Source organism: Physeter macrocephalus, chromosome 14 (genome assembly GCF_002837175.3).
Source record: "Physeter macrocephalus isolate SW-GA chromosome 14, ASM283717v5, whole genome shotgun sequence".
Taxonomy (NCBI): Eukaryota; Metazoa; Chordata; class Mammalia; order Artiodactyla; family Physeteridae; genus Physeter; species Physeter macrocephalus.
In genome coordinates this window covers 114,745,050-114,769,533 of record NC_041227.1, presented here as the reverse complement: position 1 = coordinate 114,769,533, position 24,484 = coordinate 114,745,050, and the positions used below count along the sequence as shown (strand labels likewise).

General features: G+C 55.6%; 1 protein-coding gene across 1 annotated transcript in view; it reads right to left on the bottom strand.

Moving 5' to 3' along the window:
- ARHGAP23 (Rho GTPase activating protein 23) overlaps positions 1–21,752 on the bottom strand; it is a 77,025-nt gene extending 55,273 nt beyond the window's left edge. Inside the window, exon 1 of the mRNA XM_024130044.3 lies at positions 21,676–21,752. Within this exon, the coding sequence (XP_023985812.1) occupies positions 21,676–21,738 (63 nt within the window). The 5' untranslated portion in view covers positions 21,739–21,752. The remainder of the gene's footprint in view (positions 1–21,675) is intronic.
- Between the last annotated feature and the right edge of the window lie 2,732 nt (positions 21,753–24,484).

Below are 24,484 nucleotides of genomic sequence, written 5' to 3'. Positions count from 1 at the left end.
GGCCCGCCCGCCGCCCCGGCCCCAGCGCGCCGTGTGCCCGGCTTCCGGAGACTGGCGCGCTGCGCGGGGGCCGGCGGCCGCTCCTCGGCGCCCGGCGGGCGGCGTCCTCGGCCCCCCGGGCGGCAGCGGCGGCGGCGGCGGGCGGGCCCCGGGGGTCCCCGCCCGCCCCCCGGAGCCACGGGCCCGGAGCCCTGGGGCCCCCAGGGGACGGACGGCCCGCGCGGACGGCAGCAGGACGGCTGCAGCAGCTCCGCGCCTCCCGCGCCTCCTGGCCGAGGGCGCCTGAGCCCGGACACGCCGGCGAGTCTCGCAGGGCAGACGCCTCCCCCTCCGGGGCGGCCCCTGTGCGCGGCCGCCCCATCCCACACACTCACACTCCCCACACACTAGAGGCCCTGCACAGCGCCCCCGCAGTCACACACACACACACACACACACACACCCCACTCACACAAAAAGTTACTGTACCTGCCCGCGCACTCTTATACTCCTTCCAGTCCAAAGCTCAACCAGCTGCCTGCGCCCTAGAGAAATACACATTCCCACGCGTACGTATGTAAACACACACCCAACCCACCTTTACAGACCCGCACCACACACACTTCTAGACACCGCACACCCTCCCCTCCCCACACACAGTCACTCACTCCCCCTCTGTCCACATACCCTACACAAACACACACACAAACACACTATTCCCTTCATATACACATTGCACGTGGACATCCTGTATGCACACACACTTTGGACACCCTCCCATGGGTACAATGGCCCACACACCCCACAGAGACACATTTGCAAGCATACCCACCGTGCCCCTGAAAGCACACCAGGCCCCCACCTGCCCACCCATACATTCCACACACACCCCACAGAGAGACCCACAAACCCCACGAAGGCACACAACTAGAGGACGTGCACACACTAGCCAGCACATCCACTCCATGCGTTGCTGCCGTGCCCTCTCAGGTCTCACACACACATACGCATACGCACACACACACACACACACACACACACACACACACACACACTCTGCCCTGCTCAGAGAGCAGTGCTCTCTCATAATCACCCCACCTCAGAGTCACGTTATACCCTCCCCACCACCACCTGTGGGAGCGTGTGACAGACCCTTTTCCCCAGGACCCCCTGCCCATTATGCTCTACCCAGAGGGGCCACCACAAGCCGACAATGGGCTCCAAGCTGGCCCCCACCTCACCCCTAGCATGTGAGTCAGACAGGAAGCCCCAGTCGATGGCAGACCCTGCCCTCCGCCCCTTCCTGGCTCTCTCTCTTCCCAGGCCCCTTCCCGGGTGGGGCCGACAGAGGCCTTGGCTAGTAGGCGTGTCATGGCCGCCCCCATTTCTATCCCACTTGACTGTTCACCGTGTGCTCCCCCCACCCCGCACAGCCACTCCCTGGGGCCTGGGGCCACTGCCCTGACCCAGTTTTCAGAAAACAACAGAAGCCCAAGAGCACCCAGCTCGTTAGGGCAGCACTGGGACTCCAAGTCCGGAGCCCCTCATTCCAACTTTGGATCTTATACCTATATTCTAGCCAGCATCCAGGTAAGGGAGGCCGGGCGCAGAGGGGAGCAGATCCAGCCCAACCCTGCTCCCAAATCTAGGAGTCGGGGGAGGAAGAGTCATGGGGTTGGGCCCTCGTGGGGGAAAAGCCACCAGAAGGGAGAACCAGGCAGAAGCGTCAGCTCCTCCTTCCCTCCCTTATCCCATCACTTGCTGTCCCCAGCAAGGACAGGCCAGGATGGAGGATCCTGTGGGGGGAGGTAGAGGAGAGAGAAAGAGGGGCACACAGAGGAGGGGGAAACCAAGGGGAGAAGGAAGAGAAATAGAGGACCATGGGGGTGGGCAGGAGGGGGGGGGGACGGGAGGAAGGGGGAGGGGGAGGCATGTGGGGGCCAGGGAGCGGTTTTGTTCTCCTGTTTCCTGTTTGCCGCTTGCTGGGCCCCCTGTGCAGGAGCTGGACCCCCACCCCCACCCTGGCGGAAGCCGGAAGGGAAGAGCGAGGCTGCCACCAGCGCTGAGTCAGGAGGGCTTGGGACAGAGTGGGAAAGGACCGCGGTCGGGGGAGCAGGACTCCTGGCATCTCCATCAGCACCTCCCCCACCCCCATCACTAGAAAACCAAGGCTTCTGGGTCAGGATCATTCCTGCCCTTGTCATGCCCTCCAAAGGCCAGGGCCTCAGACCAGCTGGAAGCACCGCCGAGATGTCCTCAGCCATGTCAGACTCTGCCGCCCCAAATGGAGGGCAATGACCACAGGGATGTCCTGACTCAGAGTCTGACCTGCTTCCCCAGCAGGCAGCCAGTTAGTCCCCCCAGCTGCCTAACTTCCTTTCTTCTTGCTGCAAGTCCAGTGCCTGGTTCTGAGGAAATAAGACTCACTCTCCCCTCTCACGCCCCATGGAGCCTCTCATGGCCAACAGGTGCTGCTGTGTATCTAGATCAAGAATCAACCTCCCTGGGGCTTCCCTGGTGGCACAGTGGTTAAGAATCTGCCTGCCAATGCAGGGGACACAGGTTCGAGCCCTGGTTCGATCCCACATGCCGCGCAGCAATTAAGCCCGTGAGCCACAACTACTGAATTCAGCCTGTGCACCTAGAGCCCCACGCTCCGCAACAAGAGAGCCACCGCAATGTGAAGCCCCACGCACCTCAACGAAGAGTAGCCCCTGCTCACCGCAACTAGAGAAAGCCTGTGCGCAGCAAAAATAAAATAAATTCATTTTAAAAAAAAGAATCGACTCCCCCCCGCCCCTCGAAACTGCTGAGGGTTCTGAGGGCTGGTTCTGAGGGCTGCAGGGAGAGGCGAGGTGGAGAAGCAGCACGGGGTTTCTGTGTTCAGGGCAGCAGAGACCTGGGAAATGATAAGCCATCTATGACGCCCATCTCCTGCCCTCTAATCTGGCAGGGGCAACAAGGCCCCCAGAAGGAGGTAACAGCCTCCTCCAACACAAACCCACACCTTCCCCACCCCACCCACTCCACCCCAGCTTCCTCCACAGGCATGTCAGGAGCAAGGTACACACCACAGGGCCTAGAAACTTACACATAGTTTGAATAAATGATCTTCCAGGCCTGGGGAGCCTCTCGGCCCCCTCCCCCATTTCCTTTGGGAAAGGAATGTGGGGTGGGCCCCAGAGTGCAGTGGGGGAGGGGGCCAAGGGCTGGGAAATACCAGGCGTAGCTGAGATTCTATTCCAAGCCTTCCTGCCTGGTGTGAGTCCTCCTCCCCTACACCCTCCCCGGCTTCCTCCCCCCAAATCAGGAATTACCCCGCTGAGCAGTCCCTCCCATCAATCCTCTAGTTTGACCAGCTTGCAAAATCCATTCAACCTTATCTTCCTGAAGGTCCCCTGCGGAGGGCTTGGGGACTACACCCCCAAAGGGAGGGCATCCGGTCTTCCTCTCTCCACATGAGATCATCATCCTTTACTGTTTGAAAGCACTTTCACTTTATCTCATTTGACCTTACCCTAAGAGTTAGTTATTTGAGATTGTTTTTATACCCATTTTTCAGATGCAGAAACTGAGACTCAAAGAGGACAAGTGACTGGTTCAAGGCTTGCTTTTACTAAGGTGGGACCATCCCAGGGTTGTAACCCCTAACTCAGATCTCTTTCCATTATCCTCTCATTTATGTATTCAAGAACCAAGACTTGAGTGCCTGCTGTGGGCCAGGGGCTGTGCTGGGGGCTGGGACACCTTAGAAAAACAAGATGAGTGTAGACCTTACCCTCAGGGCGCTTACAGTTCTACTAGTGTTGTCCTAGCTCCTGAAGTCTGTTCAGGGGTCCCCAGTTCCAGATCCAGGCCCAAGCCAGCTGCCTTCAGCCCCACCAAGGGAGACCCCCATATACATGCCAAAGGAGCCCCTGTGTCAGGGCTTCAGGGCCTCTTCTCTCTAGGAGCGGACAGTTTGTTTGAGAGAGGGGTTAGGGGCCTCCCAGGTAAGCCTTTGAACCAGAGAGTGGGCTGAGCTGGAGAAGCAGAAGACTGCAGGGGCCAGCCTGACAACCAGAAACTGGGGAAGAGGGGAGCATCCTGGGGCCCAAGGGTCAGATGATAGAAGAAGGAGGCAAACTGATACTGCTGAAGGGCGTGTGGCTCAGGAAGTGAGAGAGGGGGGTCTCAGGGTCAATTTGCCTGCTTTCCTTCCTCTGCTTGCTTTGTGCCTCCTCCCAGAATGCAGGCTTCAAACCACAGGACAAACAATGCCCCCAACCCAAGAGAATCATCCGGCATTTCTAAGGCTCCGACTGGTTCCATACACCCATCACACACCATCAAACTGGGACACCCCCCCCACCACAGCCTCACACACAGACGGAGCAAATCCCCTGCCAGCCCATCCATCCCAGGCATGCAGGCAATGCGATACCCAAGGCATGCCCGCCCCGCCCACGCCTGGGCCTCTGACCCCTGCCCCAGTCTCCTCATTCAAGGGCAGCCGCCCCCTCCTTCCTCCTCCACCCTTCTGCCCCACTCAGATGCCTGCTTCCCAGCACCACTTGTGTGCAGTCCCGACGTGTCCCAACAGGCCAAGCGGATGAGCCGGCCAGGCAGGCCGGAGTCTCCCCAACACCCTCAATGTGCAGATAACCCCGCGTCACCAGGAACCTGGGAACCCCACACTCGGTCTAGCCTGCGGGCAGTGGGTGGTTCAGAGGGTCTCTCCAGACCCCGTGCTTTCACCATCCAGGGCCAGTCTTGCCCTGAGTGAGGGTGTTGCAACACTCCTCTCCCACCCTGAAACTGGGCCCGAGCCAAGGAAGGCTGGGGGAGGGGAGGGTGAGAGAAAAGGGAGGAGGAGGCACTCGTGATGCCAGAAATCAAGGAGGGACCAACACAATCCCAAGCAGCACAGAATCCCCTAGTTCTTCCGGTGGCAGTACGGCTCAGGGGTTAGCATGTGGGCTCCAGGGCCCTCTGGAATCCAGGACTTCTGGGACTGAGTCCTATCCCTACCCCTTTCTGGCTGTGAGACCTTGGGTGAGTTATTTAACCTCTTTGAGCCTCAGTTCCTCACCAATAAAATGGGAATGACACTAAGCTCCACCTCATAGGTTCTTAGGAGAATTAAGTCAATTAAAGAAAGTCTTGAGCATATAGTAGGGGTTCAATAAATGCAAACTTTTGTTTGTTTTCTTTTTTAAAAAAAATTTTATTGAGGTATAATTGACATGTAAGGTTATATTAGTTTCAGGTGTACAGCATGATTGGATATTTATGTATATATTGAAATGATCTCCACAATAAGTCTAGTTAAACATCTGTCACCATACTTAGTTACAGAAATTTTTTCTTGTGATGAGATCTTTTAAGATCTACCCTCTTAGCAACTTTCAAATATGCAATACTCTATTATTAACTATAGTTGCCATGCTGTACATTACAGCCCCAGGACTTATTTATTTTATAACAGGAAGTTTGTACTTTTTGACTCCCTTCACCCATTTCACCCCACACCCCCGCCACTCTGGCAACCAACAGTCTGTTCTCTGTATCTGTGAGCTTGGGGTTTGGGGGGGTTTTGTTTGGGGGGTTCTTTTTAGATTCACATATAAGTGAGATCATACATAAGGTATTTGTCTTTCTCTGACTTATTTCACTTAGCATAATGCCCTCAAGGTCAATGCAAGATGTTTTCACTGTCTTTTGCATATTCACACTCTCACATACCCAACCACACTCACATTCAGACATGCAGACAACTCAGCCACATGTACACAAAGACAGTGACACATGCAGACACTCAAGGAGGTCTGTACAAACCCAGGCGAATCTATTCATGTGGTCATCACCACCACCTCCCACTGCCTACCCCCTACAGGCCCCTATGTGCCCCACCTCCCCCTAATAAGCAGCGAGGAATCAGCAGCAGCCCCCCTTCCACAGCAGAACTTCGGCAGGCCCAGAGCCCTGTCAGTAGGCCATTTGGGAGCGAGGAAGGGGCGGGTGACATGAGACCCCAGGATGGAACCTGCTCCCAGCAGACAAGGAGGATGGCAAAGGTGCCAGGCTGGCAGGGCCCCCTCCCAGCAAGACAGCCAGTTCCCTCCTCAGGGACACCAGAGGGAGGAGAAACTAAAGATGAGCATCTTTCCTCACGGTGGGAAATGAGCACTTGCAGAAAAGGGTGAGTCTGGAGCCAGCCGCAAAGTAAACAGTGGGGCCATTGCCCAGGCAACTGTGGGCCAGCGCGGGCTAGAGCCCACCACAAGCCCTCTCCAGCCCCTGATTTACGACACTCACCAGCCCCTTGACTGTCTCAAGGCATGCCCTCCACGTATCCATTCTGGTCTCTGGGCCTGTCTGGGGACTCCCCAAAAGGAAGAAGTTATGCTTCCTCCATCAGATTGGGCTCCCTGAGAGCAGGATTGTTGTTTTTGTTGTTTTTGCCCCATATTAGTCCAGAGTCTCCCAGAGGTCATGGCCTGTGTCTTTCCCCCTCAGATTGGAGACTGCTCAAGGGCCTGGCGTGAGTCTCCCACATTAGACTGAGAGATTCCTAAGGACAATAGCTACTAAATTTTCAGAAACGTGTTTGTGGGCTTCCCTGGTGGCGCAGTGGTTGAGAGTCCGCCTGCCGATGCAGGGGACACGGGTTCGTGCCCCGGCCCGGGAAGATCCCACATGCCGCGGAGCGGCTGGGCCCGTGAGCCATGGCCGCTGAGCCTGCGCGTGCGGAGCCTGTGCTCCGCAACGGGAGAGGCCACAACAGTGAGGGCCCGCGTACCAAAAAAAAAAAAAAAAAATCCTCCTGCCGATGTAGGGGACACGGATTCGAACCCTGGCCCGGGAGGATCCCACATGACATGGAGCAGTTGAGCCCATGGGCCACAACTACTGAAGCCCGCACACCTAGATCCCGTGCTCCGCAACAAGAGAAGCCGCCGCGATGAGTAGCCCCTGTCATCGCAACTAGAGAAAGCCCCAATGCAGCAACGAAGACCCAACGCAGCCAAAAATAAAGAAAGAAGTATTTTTTTTAAAGTAAAGAAATGTATTTGTACCGCTAGAGTGCTTTGTCCACAGTAGGCTCTCAAAAATTATTTGCTGGGCTTCCCTGGTGGCGCAGTGGTTGAGAGTCCGCCTGCCGATGCAGGGGACACGGGTTCGTGCCCCGGTCCGGGAAGATCTCACATGCCGCGGAGCGGCCGGGCCCGTGACCCATGGCCGCTGAGCCTGCGCGTCCGGAGCCTGTGCTCCGCAACGGGAGAGACCACAACAGTGAAAGGCCCACGTACCGCAAAAAAAAAAAAAAAAAAAAAAATTATTTGCTGACAGCGAGAATGTGGAGGAATTGGAACTCTTATAAGTCTTGCTGGTAGGAATGCAAAATGGTGGAAAACAGTATGGTGGTTACTCAAAAAATTAAACATAGAATTACAATACGATCCAGCAATTCCACATCTGGCCATGTACCCAAAAGAAGAGAAAGCAGGGACTCAGATATTTGTACAATGATGTTCATAGCAGCATTATTCATAAAAGCCAAAAGGTTCGAGGCCTGGTCCGGGAGGATCCCACATGTCGCGGAGCAAATGGGCCCATGCGCCACGACTGCTGGGCCTGCGCTCTGGAGCCCGTGAGCCACAACTACTGAAGCCTGCACGCCTGGAGCCCGTGCTCTGCTGCGTGAGAGGCCAGCGCACGGCGGCGATGGCGGCGGCGGTGAAGAGTGGCTCCCACTCGCCACAGCTGGAGGGAGCCCGCGTGCAGCAACAAGGACCCAGTGCAGCCAAAAATAAATAAATTTTTTAAAAAAGTTTTGGAGGCATGTGGTGGTGATGGTTGCACAACGATGTGAATGTACTTAATGCCACTGAACTCTACACTTAAAAATGATAAATTCTGAGATACGTATATTTTGCCACACACCAAAAAAAAATGGCAAAGTCAGAATTCAAATGAAAAAAATATATATTGTTAGGACTTCCCTGGTGGCACAATGGTTAAAAAATATATATATTGTTGAAAGAAGATGGAACAAATGAATGGGTCTTCCATTGGGGCCCAGGAGCAGGCCCTGCCCACAGAGATTGCCCGGGACAGCTGGGCACCTCCTGCCTGAAGGACCTTTCCCTCCCATCCCATCCATTGTGCCTCTCAGAACCCCTGCTGTCATCTTTGAGGCCCTAGTAGACCGAGCACAAGGGGAGCTCTCAGGCTTCCAGGGGAGTCTGAACCTCCCACAGAGTAGGTCCTTGGCATTGATGAGGACCTACCAGCCATCGGAGGCTGGACTGATGGATGCACAGTCCCTTGAGAGGCCACGTTCCAAGGTGTCAGAACCTTGGAAGAGTTTTTCTAGCAAAAGCCAGGCTAAGTATGGGGTTCCTGACCCCCTGAGGCCTGACCACCCCCCTCGGCACACACGTCTTTCCCAAGCCTACATATGCTTACACACCACCCGTAACATATACACACATACCAGGGTGTGCACACAGAGGCAAGACCCCGTTCTCGCGTGCTCTCTCGTGCACACGCTCCAAGAAAACCATGCCTGAACGCTAAAGGATGCACAGTCTTGTCAGAGATGCAGAGAGATCCCGTGTGCGGGAGAGCCCCCTGGTGGCCCAGGTCTGGCACACTTAGCTCCCTCACAGCCCCGAGTGGGCAGGGTGCCCTCATTCCTTCCACCCCACCTCCCCCACTGCATTCTCCAGGCCCCCAACCAGGCCCCAGGGTCACCCTCCCCATCTCGTACAGAGGAGCAGGGTCTTCTGCAGAAGGACAGAGCAAATGTGGGACCTTAGGAAGGGTCTCACTTTGGTTGGTCAAGGAGTCCTGGAGAGAGGCCAGAGCCCTTTTTCAGACTAGAACATGTTAGGGACAGTCATTCCTGAAGGCCAGAAAATGCCTGCAATGACTCTTCTCCAAAATCATCATATCCGTTCTTTGACTCCACAATGAACAGCTCATTTCAGAGGAGACTGGGGGAGAACTCTGGCCATGGCTCTTCCTATTGTCCCCCACACCTCTCTCTGGAAGTTCTTCCTGTTATCTGACCACCTGGGCAGAGACAACAGGTGCACCCACTGGTGTCTTCCAGGGGATCACTCAGTCCAAGTCAAGCTGAGACGTCATCCCCTCCCAGGGCAGGTCTCAGCAGATCCCAAAAGTCTCCCCAGGGGCACATGGGGCTCCCTGCAGGGAGAGGTTCTCAGCTCCACCCAAGAAACCACCCACCCCCCTCACCCCAGGCCCTGCTCAACCTCCCCAGGTTATCCCTTCACCCTGCCTAAGAGTTGAACCTCTCCCTAATCCAGCCCATGATGCCACAGAGGCAGCTGGAAGGGTGGAGGGGATGGATGGTGGCTCTGCAGGGACAAACAACCTCCCAAGGCTCCTGCCTGTGAGGGAGCTGAGATGATTTCTGGGCTGGGCTCTGTGGTCAGAAGAGGACAGACAGCAACGCCTTCGGCCCCAGATCCTCCCCCTTACCATGTGCCTGGCTCTGCATTTGGGGACATTGTAACAGCCACATCAGTAATTAATATTTGTTGAGCCCTCACTATATGCCAGGCACACTTCACATGCATTACCTCATTTAACAGCAGAGCAGCCTCTTGGGATAAGTGTGACACACACCCACACACCACCTTGGCCTCTTGGGCCCCCCACCCAGTCTGGTGCTAGATAGGGAATGCTGAGCTAACCCACAGGGTGCCTAGGGGTGGGGGATAGAAGGCTGGTGAGAGAGAGGCCACTGGCCCAGCATCGAGAAAAGCTGATCTAGAGAAAGGGTCACACTTGCCAATGGTATTGGCCCTAGTCCTTTTCTGGCTGTGTGACCTCAAGTTCACACAGGTTTTCTTATTTCTTCAGCTACAAAATGAAGCTAGGGATAGCAGCCTGACAAAGTTGCTGGGAAAGCATTCTGGGAACCAATAAATGGGAGGGATTATGGCCCCAGCCCTACATCCCACCCATCAGAGTGGACTCTGCTTCCCAAATGTCTCCTGAGTCCACCCACTTCACCATGTCCACTCTACCCCAAGTCTCCATCACTCCTCTGGCCCCTTACAGTCCAGACTAATTGTTTTAATATTATGACCACCAGGCCCTGTGGGACGTGCCTCTAGGTTCCAGGCCCACCACACCCCTTTTCTCTGTGCTCCAGTTACCCTGGCCTCCTTCCATTTCCTTTGCGGACCAGGCAGCCCTCCAGCCTCAGGTCCTTTGCACATGCTGTTTCTGGAATGCTGTTCTCTCTTCCCTGGTTCCCTCCCTGCCTCACCAACCCACACCCTAATTAACTCCTACCCACCCTGAAGTTCTCAGCAAAAAAGTCACTCCCCAGAGACACCTCCTCTGGCCCCCAGACCAGGTCAGGTCCCTTTGCACCCTCTCACAGCACTCTCGAGATGGTGCCTGTATAATTTATGAGGTTATTTTGACCAACATCTCCCCCCTGGGGCTGTGAGTTCTGGAAGGCTGGAACCATGTCTGCTTTGCTGGCAGTCAAATCCACAGCTCCTGGCATGGCACCTGGCACAGAGTGGGTGCTCGGCACACTGCTTCTGAATGTACAGGAATGAATGAGCTTCTCCTCAGAGAAAGCAGATGGTTGGCAAACCCCCTGCCCCCAGGAAAGGTCTACCTGGGGCAGAGGCTGCTTCGCATCTTTGTCCATCATTTTGTACCCCCCGCTCCTTCCTCGGTAGGAACCAGATCCAGAAAGTGGGGGTGCTGGAATAAGGGAATAAGGGGTGGGGAGAAAAGGGAAGCTGCTTCATCTCTTTTGCAGGGTCCGCTGTCCCCTCACCTCAGCTGGCCAAGCCCTTGTCCACTCAGGGCTGGTCCACCACATCCACAGTTCCCTCTCCCTGGAATATAACATTTGTCTCTCTCCCTCCCCCACCTTCCCTTAACTGATCCCTTATCCTCGAGGTCTCAGCTTGACTGTTTCTGAAAAGCTGCCCGGACTGCAAGCTAAGGAACTTGCCGGGGTGCCACAGATAGCGGCAGCTCAGATTCAAGCTCAGGTCTGTCTGCCGGCAGAACCCAGGCTCTCAGCCACCTCATTATACGCCTCATTACTACCAGTTTCTCCCTGGAGGCCCGGCCGAAAGACACGCCCCCTCCCTAGGCCTCAGTTTCCTCCTGTGGGTTCGGCCAATCCTAGATTTCAGGAAAATTGGCAGAGATCGAAGGTGGGAGAGGAGACAGAGGGAAGAGCGAAGAGAGGAGGAAAGAGGAGGGAGGGAGGAGCGCGGAGGGGCGGCAGCCGCGGGCTGCCAGACGTGAGTAACGCCAAATATGCGAACTACGCCAGCCCCTGAGCTATGAATAGGGCGGCCACGCTGGCCGCCCAGGTCTGCCCTTCACGCCCCGCAGCCCCCCAGCCCAGCCCTCCCACGCCAGCCCTGCACAGGGTCCTGAAATGGGGCGGAGGCCCAGGAGGCACTCTTGGAGGCGGAGGCTCAGTGGCAGGAGCGAAGAGGTGTGGTCATGCAGATGACATGCAAATAGAGAGCAGCTGGCTTATCTGATTGGTGGGTCTCTGTCCTTCCGGGAAGGTGGTCCTAAGGGGCACTAGACCCGCACAGGGCCCCTGCTCACACCGGCTTCCACCCGGGCAGCCGCCGTTCCCAAGCGGTCCTTCGGGTCAGCCCTTGGCTGAAGTCGCACTGATATGTGCAGCCTCTGGAGGCCTCTCACCCTGTTCTGTCAAGGTCCTGGTAAGGCTCTGCTGCTGTGATACCATCCCCGCCCACCCCAGCGCCAGGTCAGCCTCCACTCCTTGGAGCTCACATGTCTGACAGACAGCTGGGCACTTGGGAAATTACAACAGTTCCATCCCTGCCTCTGGACCCCCTTTCTTCATCAGTGACGGAAGTGGGGAGAACTTCCCTGGCCCAGTTCAGCCCCTTGTGTGCCCCCAAACAAGTCAGTCAATCTCAGAGCCCGGCTCCTCTTTCTTTCATTCTGACACTATTGACTAGGTGTCCTGGAGGGCGAGGCGTCAAAGAGTTGTAAGATCAGGTCCCAGCTGTGTGACCCCAGTCAAGTCTCTTTCCTCTCAAGTCTCCTCAGTTGTAAATGGGGTCCTTGAGAGGGCTTAGTGTGGAGTGCCTAGCACATAGAAGTTGTTCAACAAATCTTAGTTCAGTAGTCCACAAAGGATTTTTTTATTAATAAAAAAAAAAACATGAGATTTTATGAAGAAACAGACATGAGACAAAATTAAAAGGCTGCAGAGCATAGTGTCTAAACATTCCTAAACAGGATTCAGAGGAATCTGGTTTTGAATCCCAACTTGAATCCCACTTCCTAGCTGTGTATCCTTTTGGACTAGTTACTAACCTCTCTGAGCTTCTGTTGCTGCATTTATAAAATAGAGATAATCTATTCTCCATGAGGTTGTTGTGCAGATCAAAGAGCTAGTGTGTATAAAGTGCTCAGCACAGCAGTGCCTGGCACTGAAATGTTCAATAAATGTTAGTTGCAACCAATACTCCTATTATTATCATGGGGTTTTCACAAGGCAGTGCGAAGTGCTATGGAAACTTTCAGTTCATCAGTCAACAATATTCATTCAACTTGGCCTGGTCTAGAAGCTGGAGATAGAGCAGTGAACAAGACAAAAGTCCCTACCCTGATGGGGCTTAAAGTCTAGTCCCCAGAGGAGGAAATCCCCATATATTCGAGGAATTGGTGGCTGGTCGGGGGAGGGATGGCAGATTTACAGAGAAGAATATTTGAACTGAGCATTGAAGGATAAATAGAAGTTTGTGAAATGGAGAAGGCAGGGAAGGCTATATCAGACAAGGGGAAGAGATGGCACAGAAGCTTCTGGGGAGGGGAAGAGGGTGATGCATCCCACTCCTATCCTCTCCTCTCCAACTCCAATTCCACGTCCAGCCCTCATCATCTCTCAGATGGTCTGCTGCCTCCACTTCCTGACACCTTTCCATGGCTCCACAGTATCTATGGGAGCAAGTCAAGTTCCTTAGTATGGCATGAAGGATCCGCCATGATGACGGAGGAGAGGGACAGGATCTGGCCCTCATTGGCCTTGACAATCTCATCTCTCTTTACTCTCAGTCTTACTCTCATTGACCCCACAAGAGGCCAGGCTGTTTCACATCTCCTTGCCTTTGCTCACGCTGGGTCCTTCTACCTGAAATGCCCTGCTCTCCCTTCTCCACCACCCCACTGATCCCAGCAGGCATATTTCAAGCCTTGGCAAGCCTCACCTCCTTGGTAAAGTCTTCTTCCCCTCAGAGCTGGAGCATCTCTAGAGGAGGCAGGGACTCAGCCCGTGTTTATTGACAGAGCCATGGGGTCCTCCACACCACTCGTGAGCAAACCCAGACTCCAGGGAGGCATAGGGAAAATCCCTGTGCAAGCAGAGTCACAGAGAAGCAGAACATAATTGTGCTGCCTGCATCCACCACCTTTCCCTCATTAGGCCAACCCCTACTTGGATTTCAAGGCTCAGCTGGGGGCAGGGGGAAGGGTCCACTTTCCCAGGGTGGCAGCTGTGCTCCCAGGCTCTTCCTTGTCAGGGAACGTAGCCGTGACACAGGATAGCCTCAGTTAGGATTCAGAAAGACCCAGATTTAAATTCGGATGCCGGGTGACCTTTGGTGGAGTAATTTAGCCTCTCAGGGTCTTGGTTCATATATCAGTAAATGTACAACCACTTCATGATGGTCCTTGAAAATTGATCAGAAGAAGTTTCGATAAAGAATCCTCAGCTTAACTATTGTTAACTATTGTTTGGAAACAGGAGATGAGAGAAAGGAGATTAATCATATCACCAACTGGTTTTTAACCAATCCCTATAGCAATTCTCCCCAGTGACACTGTTTCCATCTGTAAACTCCTGTTACCACTTCTGTGACCTCATTCACACTCAAATGATGTCACAGTGAAGACAGGGTCTGTCTAACTGGGTCTGTCTCCCCAGTTAGATCAGGCCAATTTTTATGATAATATTTTGGGCGGTGGCAAGGGGTGTTCTGGACTGACAGATACTGTAGATGCACATCTCAGAACCCCTGAAAAAAATCTTAGTGGAGCTTTTGGGTGGTGAGAAAAGCAGACAAGGAACCCCTTGAGGGCCGGCCCGTGTCATATCCATCCAGGTCCCAAGACCCACAGAGAGAGCCTGGAACCCAGAGGCACAGAGGAAATGGTCACCAAATGAACAAAGTATGGTTTGCATGAAAATCTAGCCGCTGCCTGATTTTCCCAGGCACTGAGCCTCCAGTTTCTGGAGTCAGGGCCTTCTCCTGCCCCACGCTATAATTAGGGAGAGGGACACTCTCACACAAGCCAGGCCTGGGAATGTCCTCAGAGCCCCAGGCCACACCCAGTCTCGGATAATGCTTTTCCTAGCACTGTGGGGACCATAACACCTGGGAGCCACTGGAGGAGGAAAAGCTCCCAGTTCGAAAGGAAGAGGGCTCTGTTTCTCATCCCACCAGCAGTCCTGGCCTTGTGTGACCCCCATTTCCTGACTCCCACTCTCCCCTCTTGCAGACATCCCACCCCCTCCTGGGGTTATGGGTCCAACCTCAGCTGCCCCCTTATCCCCTCACCCCCACCAGGTGCTTCAGGGCCGAGGTGGGGCACGATGCCAAGGCTTCATTAGAGCTAATGAGGGCTCAGCTCTTCGGATGCCAGTGCAAGATACAGGAAAGTACCAGAACTGCCCGCAGCCCCCAATCACGGCCTGGGGTGCTCAGCTCCCTCCTCCCTCTCTTGGGGAGGAACCAGGGGCCACACCCTCGGAAGAGGAAAGGGAGATTTGGAAGAATCTTCCCAAGTACAGAGAGTGCTGTGGCGCCAGGGGAAGATGGGGATGCGGGGCGTGAACAAGAAAACAGCCTCAGGGTGGGGTAGGGGTCTCACCTGGGCTGCCGAAGGCTTCACGGTCCACTGCTCAGTCCAAACAAAACTGCCAACAGAAACTCGCCCCTTCCTTTCCCCCGGTTCATGGAATCACAGCAGGTCAGGGCTGGAGAGACCATGGGCACTTCTCCACCACCCTTGGATTAGAACTCAGCAGCCTGAACCCACTTCTCACCTGGCGTCCAACCTCCCTCTTCCTCCCATTTTTGCCTGTCCCTTCCCCTCTGCTTCTAGTCCCTTGGCCTTGGCCTTTCTCTAAGCCTCAGTTTCCCTTTGAGCCAAGTGGGGAGGCAGGGGAGGGGGTGGTCTCTAATATCTGTCCAGCTAAAACTTACAAAGATGTTCCCTTTCTCAAGGGCATCTCTCCCCACTCCCTCGCTCTCTTTTGGAGAATGGTGGAAACTCTGTGGCGGAGGGTAGGGGTCCGCACTGCAGCCTCCCCTTCCAGCCTTTCCGGGCTCTCAGGCTAGCCCAGATCTCCACCCCTCCCTCCTACCAAGGCCTCTAAGTCCTGCGTCTACACCCAATTCTCTCCTAGGAGCTCTCACACTCTTTGAGGAAATTTAAAAGGAAAAAGCTGCAGATTTAGGAGCCCAGAGCCAGAGAGAAGTCAAGCTAGGGACTGTTGGAAACCAGGCCAAAATGAACTCTGTCCTTCCCTAACTAACCCTCACTTGGGGGCCAAGACCCTGGAGTGGTTGTCCTCCCACATGGCTCCCACATGTCCCCCTAGCCTGACCACATTCCTCCGGCCCACACATCTCCCCCCAGCCCTCCCGCCAAAGGGGCCAGTCCTGGGTCTGCTTCCATCCTTGGCTTGTGGGTCTCAGTCATCCCCATGCTCCGCCCCAAGTTCTCTCCTCCCAGGGATTCAGGCTGAGCTTTGAAAGGGTCACTTCAAAGAGGACCTGCCTGCCGAGGGCCCAGCCAGACCCAGGGCTGGCTGCTCGGCCAGATTCCCGGTGGCTGGGGACAAAGGCCCCACTGTTCCCCCGACCCCCAGACGCCCCCAAATGCACTGGGCATAAGAAGTCTTTCTTTCCACAGTTCTGTTCCTTACAGGCCCCAGCTCTTTGCCACAGGGAGTAGCCCTGGCCCCTCGTCCAGGAGAGTCTGGGGGGTGGGGGGGTCAGGGAGCTACCAGTTCCCCACCCCCACCATACACCCAACCCCTTTGGGCAGCCAGGATGTGGAGGCAGCCTGGGACTGACTTCAGAGCCAGTGGTCCAGGCATCGCACCGCTCCTCAGCCACCAAGCCCTTCCTGGCCTGCAGTGGCCTCCCCACTTCTCCCACCCATCAGAACCATGCCCATCCTTCCAGGCCTCCTCCAGGAAGCCTCTCAGGACTCCCTCTCCTCAGAGGAGCCTCAGAGCCCAAACCACAGCAGCCAACCTCTCACTCCGCCCCCCAGTTCCCAACAGCGGGAACCAGGTCTCACCTGCTCCTCTAATTTCCTACCACACGGTGCTGATCCCAAAGCAGGGTTCTTAAGGTTTTCTATGTCAACCCCTCACCCAATGCCTGAATTCTCTCTAGTCTAGTCTGTGCTTGCTCACCTCCACTGACAGGGGCCTCATTACCTCCAGGAACAGCTCTTCAGATTACTCCGACCATAAAGGGTTCTCTTCATTGAGCCCAAATGGTGTTGTTCTCATTTCCATCCAGTTGCTGCTAATAGCTGAGATTACCAAATGTGAGCCAGTTTACCTGTATTACCTCATTTAATCCTCTCAACAATTTTGAGGGATTATTTCAGGGATAAGAAAATGGAGGCTAGGGCTTCCCTGGTGGCACAGTGGTTGAGAGTCCGCCTGCCGATACAGGGGACACGGGTTCGTGCCCCGGTCCGGGCCCGTGAGCCAGGGTAAGTAACTTGGCCAAGGTCACATAGTGAATAAGGGCTAAAGCTGAAATTTGAACCCCCTCAGGCTGAAGGCAGGGCCTAGACACCCAATGTGCCTCCCAATGTACCAGGGGCCGTGCCAGGCCTGGGCCTCTCATCTCCCGAGGTTGCTTGTCTAGATGAGAAGGCAGACCACACCCACCACACTTCTTTTTTCCTGGTTAGCTCCCAGCAGCCTTTGTCAGCAGATGAAGTGTGGCCTGCGGATAGTGACAGACCCAGCCAGTGGAGAGCATGGGGAGTCAGAGGGGAAGAGGTCACCCGCCTAGGGGTACGCAGGTTTGAGAAGGTTGGAGGAGGTAACCTTGGGACTCAGGTTTAGGACTGGAGGTGAGAGATGGAGAATTGATAACTATGACAGGCCCTGTCCCAAACCTGACACTCCGTCCACCCTCCAACTTGAAAGGCACAGAATCTTCCACAAAGGTGATGCATTGGGCTGAACATCTCAGGACCAGAGAGATGAAAAAGGAACAGACATCTTTAATCCAACCTGTAGTCTTTTCCCACCTGCCCGTTGCTCAGTGCCATCCCCTTGGAACTCTGCAGGAGGAAGGGAGGGGGTAGGAGCAAGAGAGAAGTCAGAAAGCCGAGGGGCCCCAGTGGCTGTTGTTAAGTCTTGGAGGGCAGTACTGATAGGGCGTGGGGGTTTTTTTGGCCATACCACGCGGCTTGCAGGATCTTAATTCCCCGATCAGGGATGGAACCCGTGCCCCCTGCTGTGAGGGCACAGAGTCCTAACCACTGGACCGCCAGGGAATTCCCCTGGGTGAGCCTTCCTTTCCTCTCTAGGTTTGGCTCAGGCACTCCTGGCACAGATAACAAAATGATGCTCCTCTAGGCTACTTTCCCAAGACTCCAACCTAGCTACTTCCAAAGGATTACAGGATTCTGTGACTTTTCCATATACTGTCAGTGAGTCAGTGAGTCAGTCAGTCAACAAACATTCTCGGAGTACTGGCTGCATACCAGGCGCTGTGGATACCAAGATAAACATGACACCTCTGGGGCTGCTTGGAATAAGCACGGTCAACTCCCTAGCTGTGCCACTTACTAGCTGTGTGACCTCAGGAAGCCACATAATTCTTTGTGCCAGTTTCTTCATCTGTCAGATGAATAGGAATAATGTACCCAGTGGTCAGCACTGTGGAAGTAGTTGCTATGATTATTTTCCCAGTCTGGCAGGGGAGACTGATGTGTAGACCAAGCATCACAATGCTGGGGCAGAGCTGGGCACGGGGCACCCACGAGGCCAGGGGAGGGGCTGCTCCCGGCCTGCAGTTCACAAACATTTATGGAGGGCCGCTCTGTGCCAGGCACTGTGCTGGCCACTGGGGACACAGAGATGAACGGGACACATTGTCCACTTGTCCCTGCTCCTCCCTGCCCTCCTTTTCCCTTCCTGGGGCCTAGTCTCAGAACCCTGCACCGGAGGGGGGCACCCGGGACAGAACTGTGTGGGGAAAGGCATGGCCTGGGAGCCCGGGAGTCAGAACCCCTGGGTTCATGTCCACCACTCCCGGCCTATCTGACCTTGGCCACTCTCTGGCCTCAGGTTCCCCACTGTTGGACAAGATGACCCCTCTGGTCCTGACCCACTCTGATAGATGATGAATACACTCCACCCCCATAGAGCTTTAAACTCGCCCCAGAGTCCAGTCCCAAGGCCATCCCAGCCTCTCGTCCCACTGAGGCAGTGAAGAGGAGACGCCTGCCTGGTACTGACTGGCACTGCCCTGCTGACGAGCTGGCACAATTTCACATGAAAGAGGGAGGCCTGGATCTAAAGGCGGGTTGTTTGAAGGGGTTGGAGGGTACTAGGGGAAAGGCAGAGCCAGCTCCCACAGGCCCTATTCATGGCTCTCTCTGGGGAGGGAGAGAGAGCAGGATAATTAAAACCAGGCTTTGTCCAAATCCCTGACCAAGCCAATATCTCACCTTTGAACCCCTGCAGCCAATAGAGCAGGGCTGATGCCCCTTTGGAAGGAAAACACCAATGAACCAAGCCACAGCCCAAGTGCGGTGGGCTAGCATAGGGCGGGATGGGGGGTTGGTGGAGTAAATGAGCTGATTCCCCACCCACCAACCATGGATGGACACCTGAGGCTTTGCCACCCTGAGAGCTCTTGTCCCCATCCCTGTCCCAGCTGAAAGCAACCGAGCTCCAATCCAGCAAGAGGTTGACCTTGATCTTGGCCTGTATCCAAGACGGACCCAGATTCAGGGTGAGAGTGACAGCAGACAAGGCAGGTCATGAAAAGCAGGGTAGTGGAGTGAGACCATGAACTTGAGCCAGACTTCTGGATTCCTACCCTGGCTCTGCCACTTGCTAGCGATGTGATTTTGGCCAAGCTATTGGCTCTCTGTGCCTCAGTGTCCTCAACTGAAAAATGAGGATAATAACGGCACCCACGTCATGGTGGTTTTGTGAGGATTAAATGAGCTAACTTATATAAATCCTGGCCTAGAGTAATTGCTATCTATGTCTTAGCTATCAGCTGTACTATTAGAGCAATTCTCCATCCTTAAAACACATTTTTTTCAGGCCCTAATATATATGCTCATTTGAGTATATTTGCATCTCCCATGAATCTCTCCAGATTTCTACACTGGAATCCAACATTACAGGAAACTACCTAACCCACTCTACTGGAGGAAACTTCCCTACGTGATGCTCCGGGCTCACCTGGGATGCTGCAGCTTGTAAGCCTCTCCCTAGAAGTTCTCCCAAATGGCTAATTGCAGTCCCTCATTTGGTAAAACTTATTCCATTCTCCTTTGTAGACTCTCTTTTAATCTGATACATCATGAAGTCCTTCTTAAGTATCCCTGCGATAAAGGATGAAGCAATAAATGCCTCTGCCCAATACTGCACTGCCCTGTTCAGCACCCTCCCTCATCCCCCACTCCATGCCAAAAATGCTGCACCCCTGGGGGCCAGACTGGCCTCCTGCTCCCCTTGCCCCTGAGCTCAGGGTTGGCCTGATGCGGGGGCACAGAGGTCCCCATCCAGGCTGCCCAAACACAAGGCCTATTCCCAGCGTCCAGTCCCTCTCTGTTTGAGCTGAGATCCTCAGAAGCCTGCCCCATTCCCCATGGTGTCCCAAAGGCACCTTCCTAATAATGCTCCCCTCCCTAGAGCTTTATCTTGTGCTGTGACTCCCATCAGAAGACCCAGGTTCTAGACCTGGCACTGTCGCTGTGTAGTCTCAGACCCTAATACCCACCCTGCCTGCTCCCAGGGCTTTTGAGGCCCTCAAATCCAGCATTGAAGGATTTACTGCCCTCATCATTCCCAAGGGGAGGGAGGGGCTTCAGATGCAGGAACTTGGAGCTCCCAGAAACCAACGGTGGACCCAACCACCTTGTGAGCAAGTGGAAGAAGAGGCTGGGGCTGGGGGCCTTTGGGCTGTGTTTGGAGGCGAAATGACTGGTTATGTAATTGAGATTCAAGTCGCAGGCCAGTGAGCACATCTCAGTGAGAGCAGCTGCTCTGGGGAATGGGGCTGTTGCCCTGGCAGAGGGGGGAGAACCCCAGGGGATCAAACACCTTCCCTGCCCTCCCACAGCTGGGCCACAGGGTGGGGCTGGGGGTGGAGATAGTAGGGTGGGTGGAGATGAAGAAGGTGTCGGTGTGTGTGTGTTGGGGTGTGGGAGGTGGGAATCCCAGGAACTCAACGACCCAGGAACTCAACTATAATGACGTTCACTTCCATCCCCAGTCCACCCTGAAATTCAAGTTTCTAATTAGGAAACCCTTTGGCTGAAAGGTGGAGGGGGAGCCAAGGGATAGAGATGCAGACCAAGGGAGAACTGTGCCTACATCCAGCTCCTGAGATACACACCAGTCTCAGAGTTTGCAAAGCACCAGACCCCAGCTCCAACACTGAGGGGATGGTTGGGGAGGAATGGCCCTAAATCCTCCAGCCCGGTCAAAAAAGGAAGAGACCTCCTCAGCCCAGGTCTTGATCCCAACCTGGACCCCCAGGAAACTTCTTTTTCAAGCTCAGAAAATGACTGGCCTGACAGTGTTCAACCCTTCGACTTGGAAAGGGGTGGAGTGCATGTTGGGGCGCTCCAGTGGGACGGGGCAGTCAGGCTCAGAGGTAGCATGCTGGCCCCAGTGGGGCCCGTAGGCCCCTGCTGGCCCTCCCCAGCCTCAGCAGCCGGCAGATGAAAGAACCCAAGCAAAGCAGCCCAGCGCTGAGTAATGCCCCTGGCACCCCGTGCCCAGACCCACCCACAGCCAGCCCGAGAGGGCAGAGGGGAGGGCAGCCGCGCCTGCAAGACCGGGGGTCCCCGGCCTGTTTCTCTTCCCCGGGGTGGTGGGGGGGGGCGGTAGACCCGCGCCGGACAGCTCGTCGGGCGGTCCGGCCCGGCAGCGGGGGGAGTGTGGCGCAGGGAAGGGGTGTCCGGCCACAGTGGCCAAGGACATCCCGCTCCGGGAACCCCTCCCCCACTCCCTCTCCCTCCAGCTGTGCCGGGGCCTCGCCAACGGAAAACGAAAACTCGGGCAGAGGAAACGGCGGCAGGCGCCCCGCCTGGAAAACCCGGACAAAAGGCGCAGGCCTCCCGCCCCCGCTGCCCGGCCGCCGGGGGCCTGGCACCGCCGCCCGGGTCGGTGCCCCCGGCCTTGGCAGCCCCGTGCTAGCCCCGGCCCCCTGCCTGCCTTCTTCCTTCCCGCCCCCTGCCCAGGGCAGCTCGCGCTCCGGCCCCCTCCCCGGCCACCAGCCGATGTTCCCCGCAGCCATGCCCGTGGTGCCCGCGCCGTGCGCCCCAGGCTGTGCCCGCCGAGCGGGGGCGCAGCGACCCCGGCCCCAGCTGCCAGCTTCCCGTTAGCGCCTGGATCCGCCCCCTCCCCTGGCTCAGCACCCTCACCTTGGGGGGCCGGGGCTCCGGGCGGGGCGGGATCCCGACCAGGCAGAAGGCGACTCCATTCATCGGGCGGCAGCTGCGGCTCTGCTGCCAGGGCACTGCTGGGGGCGCGGGCAGGGACCAGGGAGGGGCGGGGCCGGAGGGGCGGGGCCGAACGCGGAGGGGTGGAGCGTCTCTTCGCTCCTCCTCCTGCGCTCCTGATGGGGCGCACCCTCTGCCTCTTGTTAGGGTAGCAGACTGGTACAGAGGGCTGAGGCAGGGGTTGGCGCTGGCAGCGGAGCTAGGGGGCAGAACACAGACAGAGGAAGAGAGATGGTCTTAAGAGAGGGTTTGGGCCGGCCTCCAGGGGACTAGCCCACATAGACGGTGATCCGGGCCGGCCGAGGAAAGAGGACAACGGCACAGAGCACAGAATTAGCACCGAGAGAGGGAGGGAGGGAGGAAGGAAGGGAAAGGAAAGCAGAGAGAAACACAGCCAGACAGAGAGAGTCAGAAACAGAGACGGAGAGACCTAGAAAGCATGAGAGAGGCAGGGACACGACAGAGACAGAGTAGAGAGAGGCAGAGAAAATCAAAGACAAAGATGAAGAGACCCAGGTTGGAAGAGAGGGAGAGACAGAAAAAAGGCTTAGGGAGCCTTCCATCCAGAGACTCACAGAAGCTGAAACAAGGGCAGAGATGGTTATACCCAAGGGGGAGGGGGACGACGACGAGGGTAACAGGGGAACTTTCAGGGGCTTCATGCCCCTCAATCTAGGACACCCCTCCCAGGCAGAGTCTCAGCCCAGGATCCCATGCAGGCTGTAAGAGAGAGGCAGGTGCCCCAGCCCTTCAGACCCCCACCCAGCCAGCCTGTGGCTCAGGCCTCTAGACAGCCCACAGACCCACTCTGCAGTGGGTGACAGTAAGAGCAGAGACCCTCCAGGCCTCCCAATCACAAGCTCCCACAGCCTCCCTTCCCAGCTTCATTCTGAGCTGGGCCCAAAGAACCGTCGGGGTCCTGAGTCAATTTCTCATTTCCCTGCCCCCAGGCAGGACCCCTGCAGCCCATCCCCTAATGACCCAGGAAGGGGCAGTCTCTCAGTCCTTAGTTTCTGCTGGAAAGTTCTTTCTGCTATCTAACTAACATCCTTCCTACCTCCTATTTTTTTACAGCCTATGCTTACCTCTTTCCCTTGCCTTTTTGTAGTTTTAAAGGGCTCCTGCATTCCTTCACCCAGATTGTGAAGAAAGGAAGGCAGAGACCATAGATAAATAGGAATATGATTTGGGGCAAGGCAGGCAATGAAAGCGGGAAGGCCGACTCTGCCTGCTGAAATGGCCCACCCACTCTGGGGCAGTGAGCCTCATAAAACCTCTCTGCTTCACCACCACCACCACCACCACCACCATCCCGACTCCTGAGAGCAGATCAGCCCCAAGTCCTGGACCCCTCAGGATCAGGGAGTCAGGCCCTGCAGGGGGCAGTATGGCCCAGACACCTACTAGAACATCCTTACTCCTGTAAACCTGAGGAAGGAGATATTGACTTGTTTTTAAATCTTATGTTTTATTTAATTTATTTTAAATTCCCTGGAAGTCAATGGAAAGGGATGCTTTTGTAATAATGGAAGGGCAGTTAAGGACTCCTTCCTTCCCCACCTCTCTTCATCAAGGTCATGTGCAGCCAGAATTATGCGCCACTTCTGAGAAGTTCTTCCTGCTATCTAACAGTAATCCATCATACTGCCTGTATTTTCTTGCTTAATCTTAAACCAGGTCCCTCTGTCTGACTCTTTCTGCCCTGTGGCTCCAACAGTCCAAGGCTTGCTGTCACCCTGGCTCAGGGGTTCTTTCCTCTCAAAACAAATGTGTAAGGGGGGAGTGGTGGCATCTGAGATCCAGAGTGGACTGAGGCTGTGGGGAAGGGGAGGAGGAGGGTGGTGGCCTCTGAGGTGCCCCTGGCTCACTTTTTCCAGAGCCTGATGCCCTCAGACACTGCAGGAGGCGGTGAGAGGAAATGAGCTCACACTGGCCGGCAGGCAATTCCTCCCTCCACAATGCACTGCACTCACCTCCCCCACCCTCTCCCACTTCCCAGAAAGTGCGCTCTTCCCCCACCCTGCTGCCCTTCCCACCTCTTCCTGCACCTTGACCTGCACCCCCATCCTGTCCCGGCCCTCCCCCATCCACCTTCTCCAGCACCTCTTTCATTCTTCCTTTCCATCCTGGCTCCCCGTTCCCTCTGACGTCTGTATCTCATTCCCTGCATCCCACCCTCCACGCCCCCCAAATCCACTCTCTTCCTGGCACACTCTTTCTCTAGGGATTAGGGCAGTGGAGCCCAACATGGGATGGAGGGTGCCCCTCACTGAGGACCCTCTTTATACTCCCCCTCTTTCTAAATTCCTCTCCCAGACCAATCACCTTCCTTCATTCACAAATGTTTATTGGGAGTCCTGATATACCATGGGTGGGAGAGTGGAGCTTGCCCCTGGGGATAGGAGATAAGGCTTAGCTCCTTCCCTTGAGGGGTCCTGAGATCCCAGAAAAGGAGCCATGGGAGGCTGGAGAAGCAGAGGAAGTCTTCCAGAAGCAGGTGACCGTGATCTTTGGAGGGCGTCATGGATGGGACGGGGTGGGGTGGGCAATGGGGGGAGAAACACGCCAGGGAGAAAGAATATCATGGACAGAGGCAGGGAGGCAGGAGAGAGCAGACTCTAGCAGTGTGGCTGGAGCCAAGCGGAAGGTTCGTGGGCAGGAAGCATGGAGGGATGAGGAAGGAAATGCGGGTGGGGACGTTACTGTGGAGTGACTGTGCCTGAGGCACTTA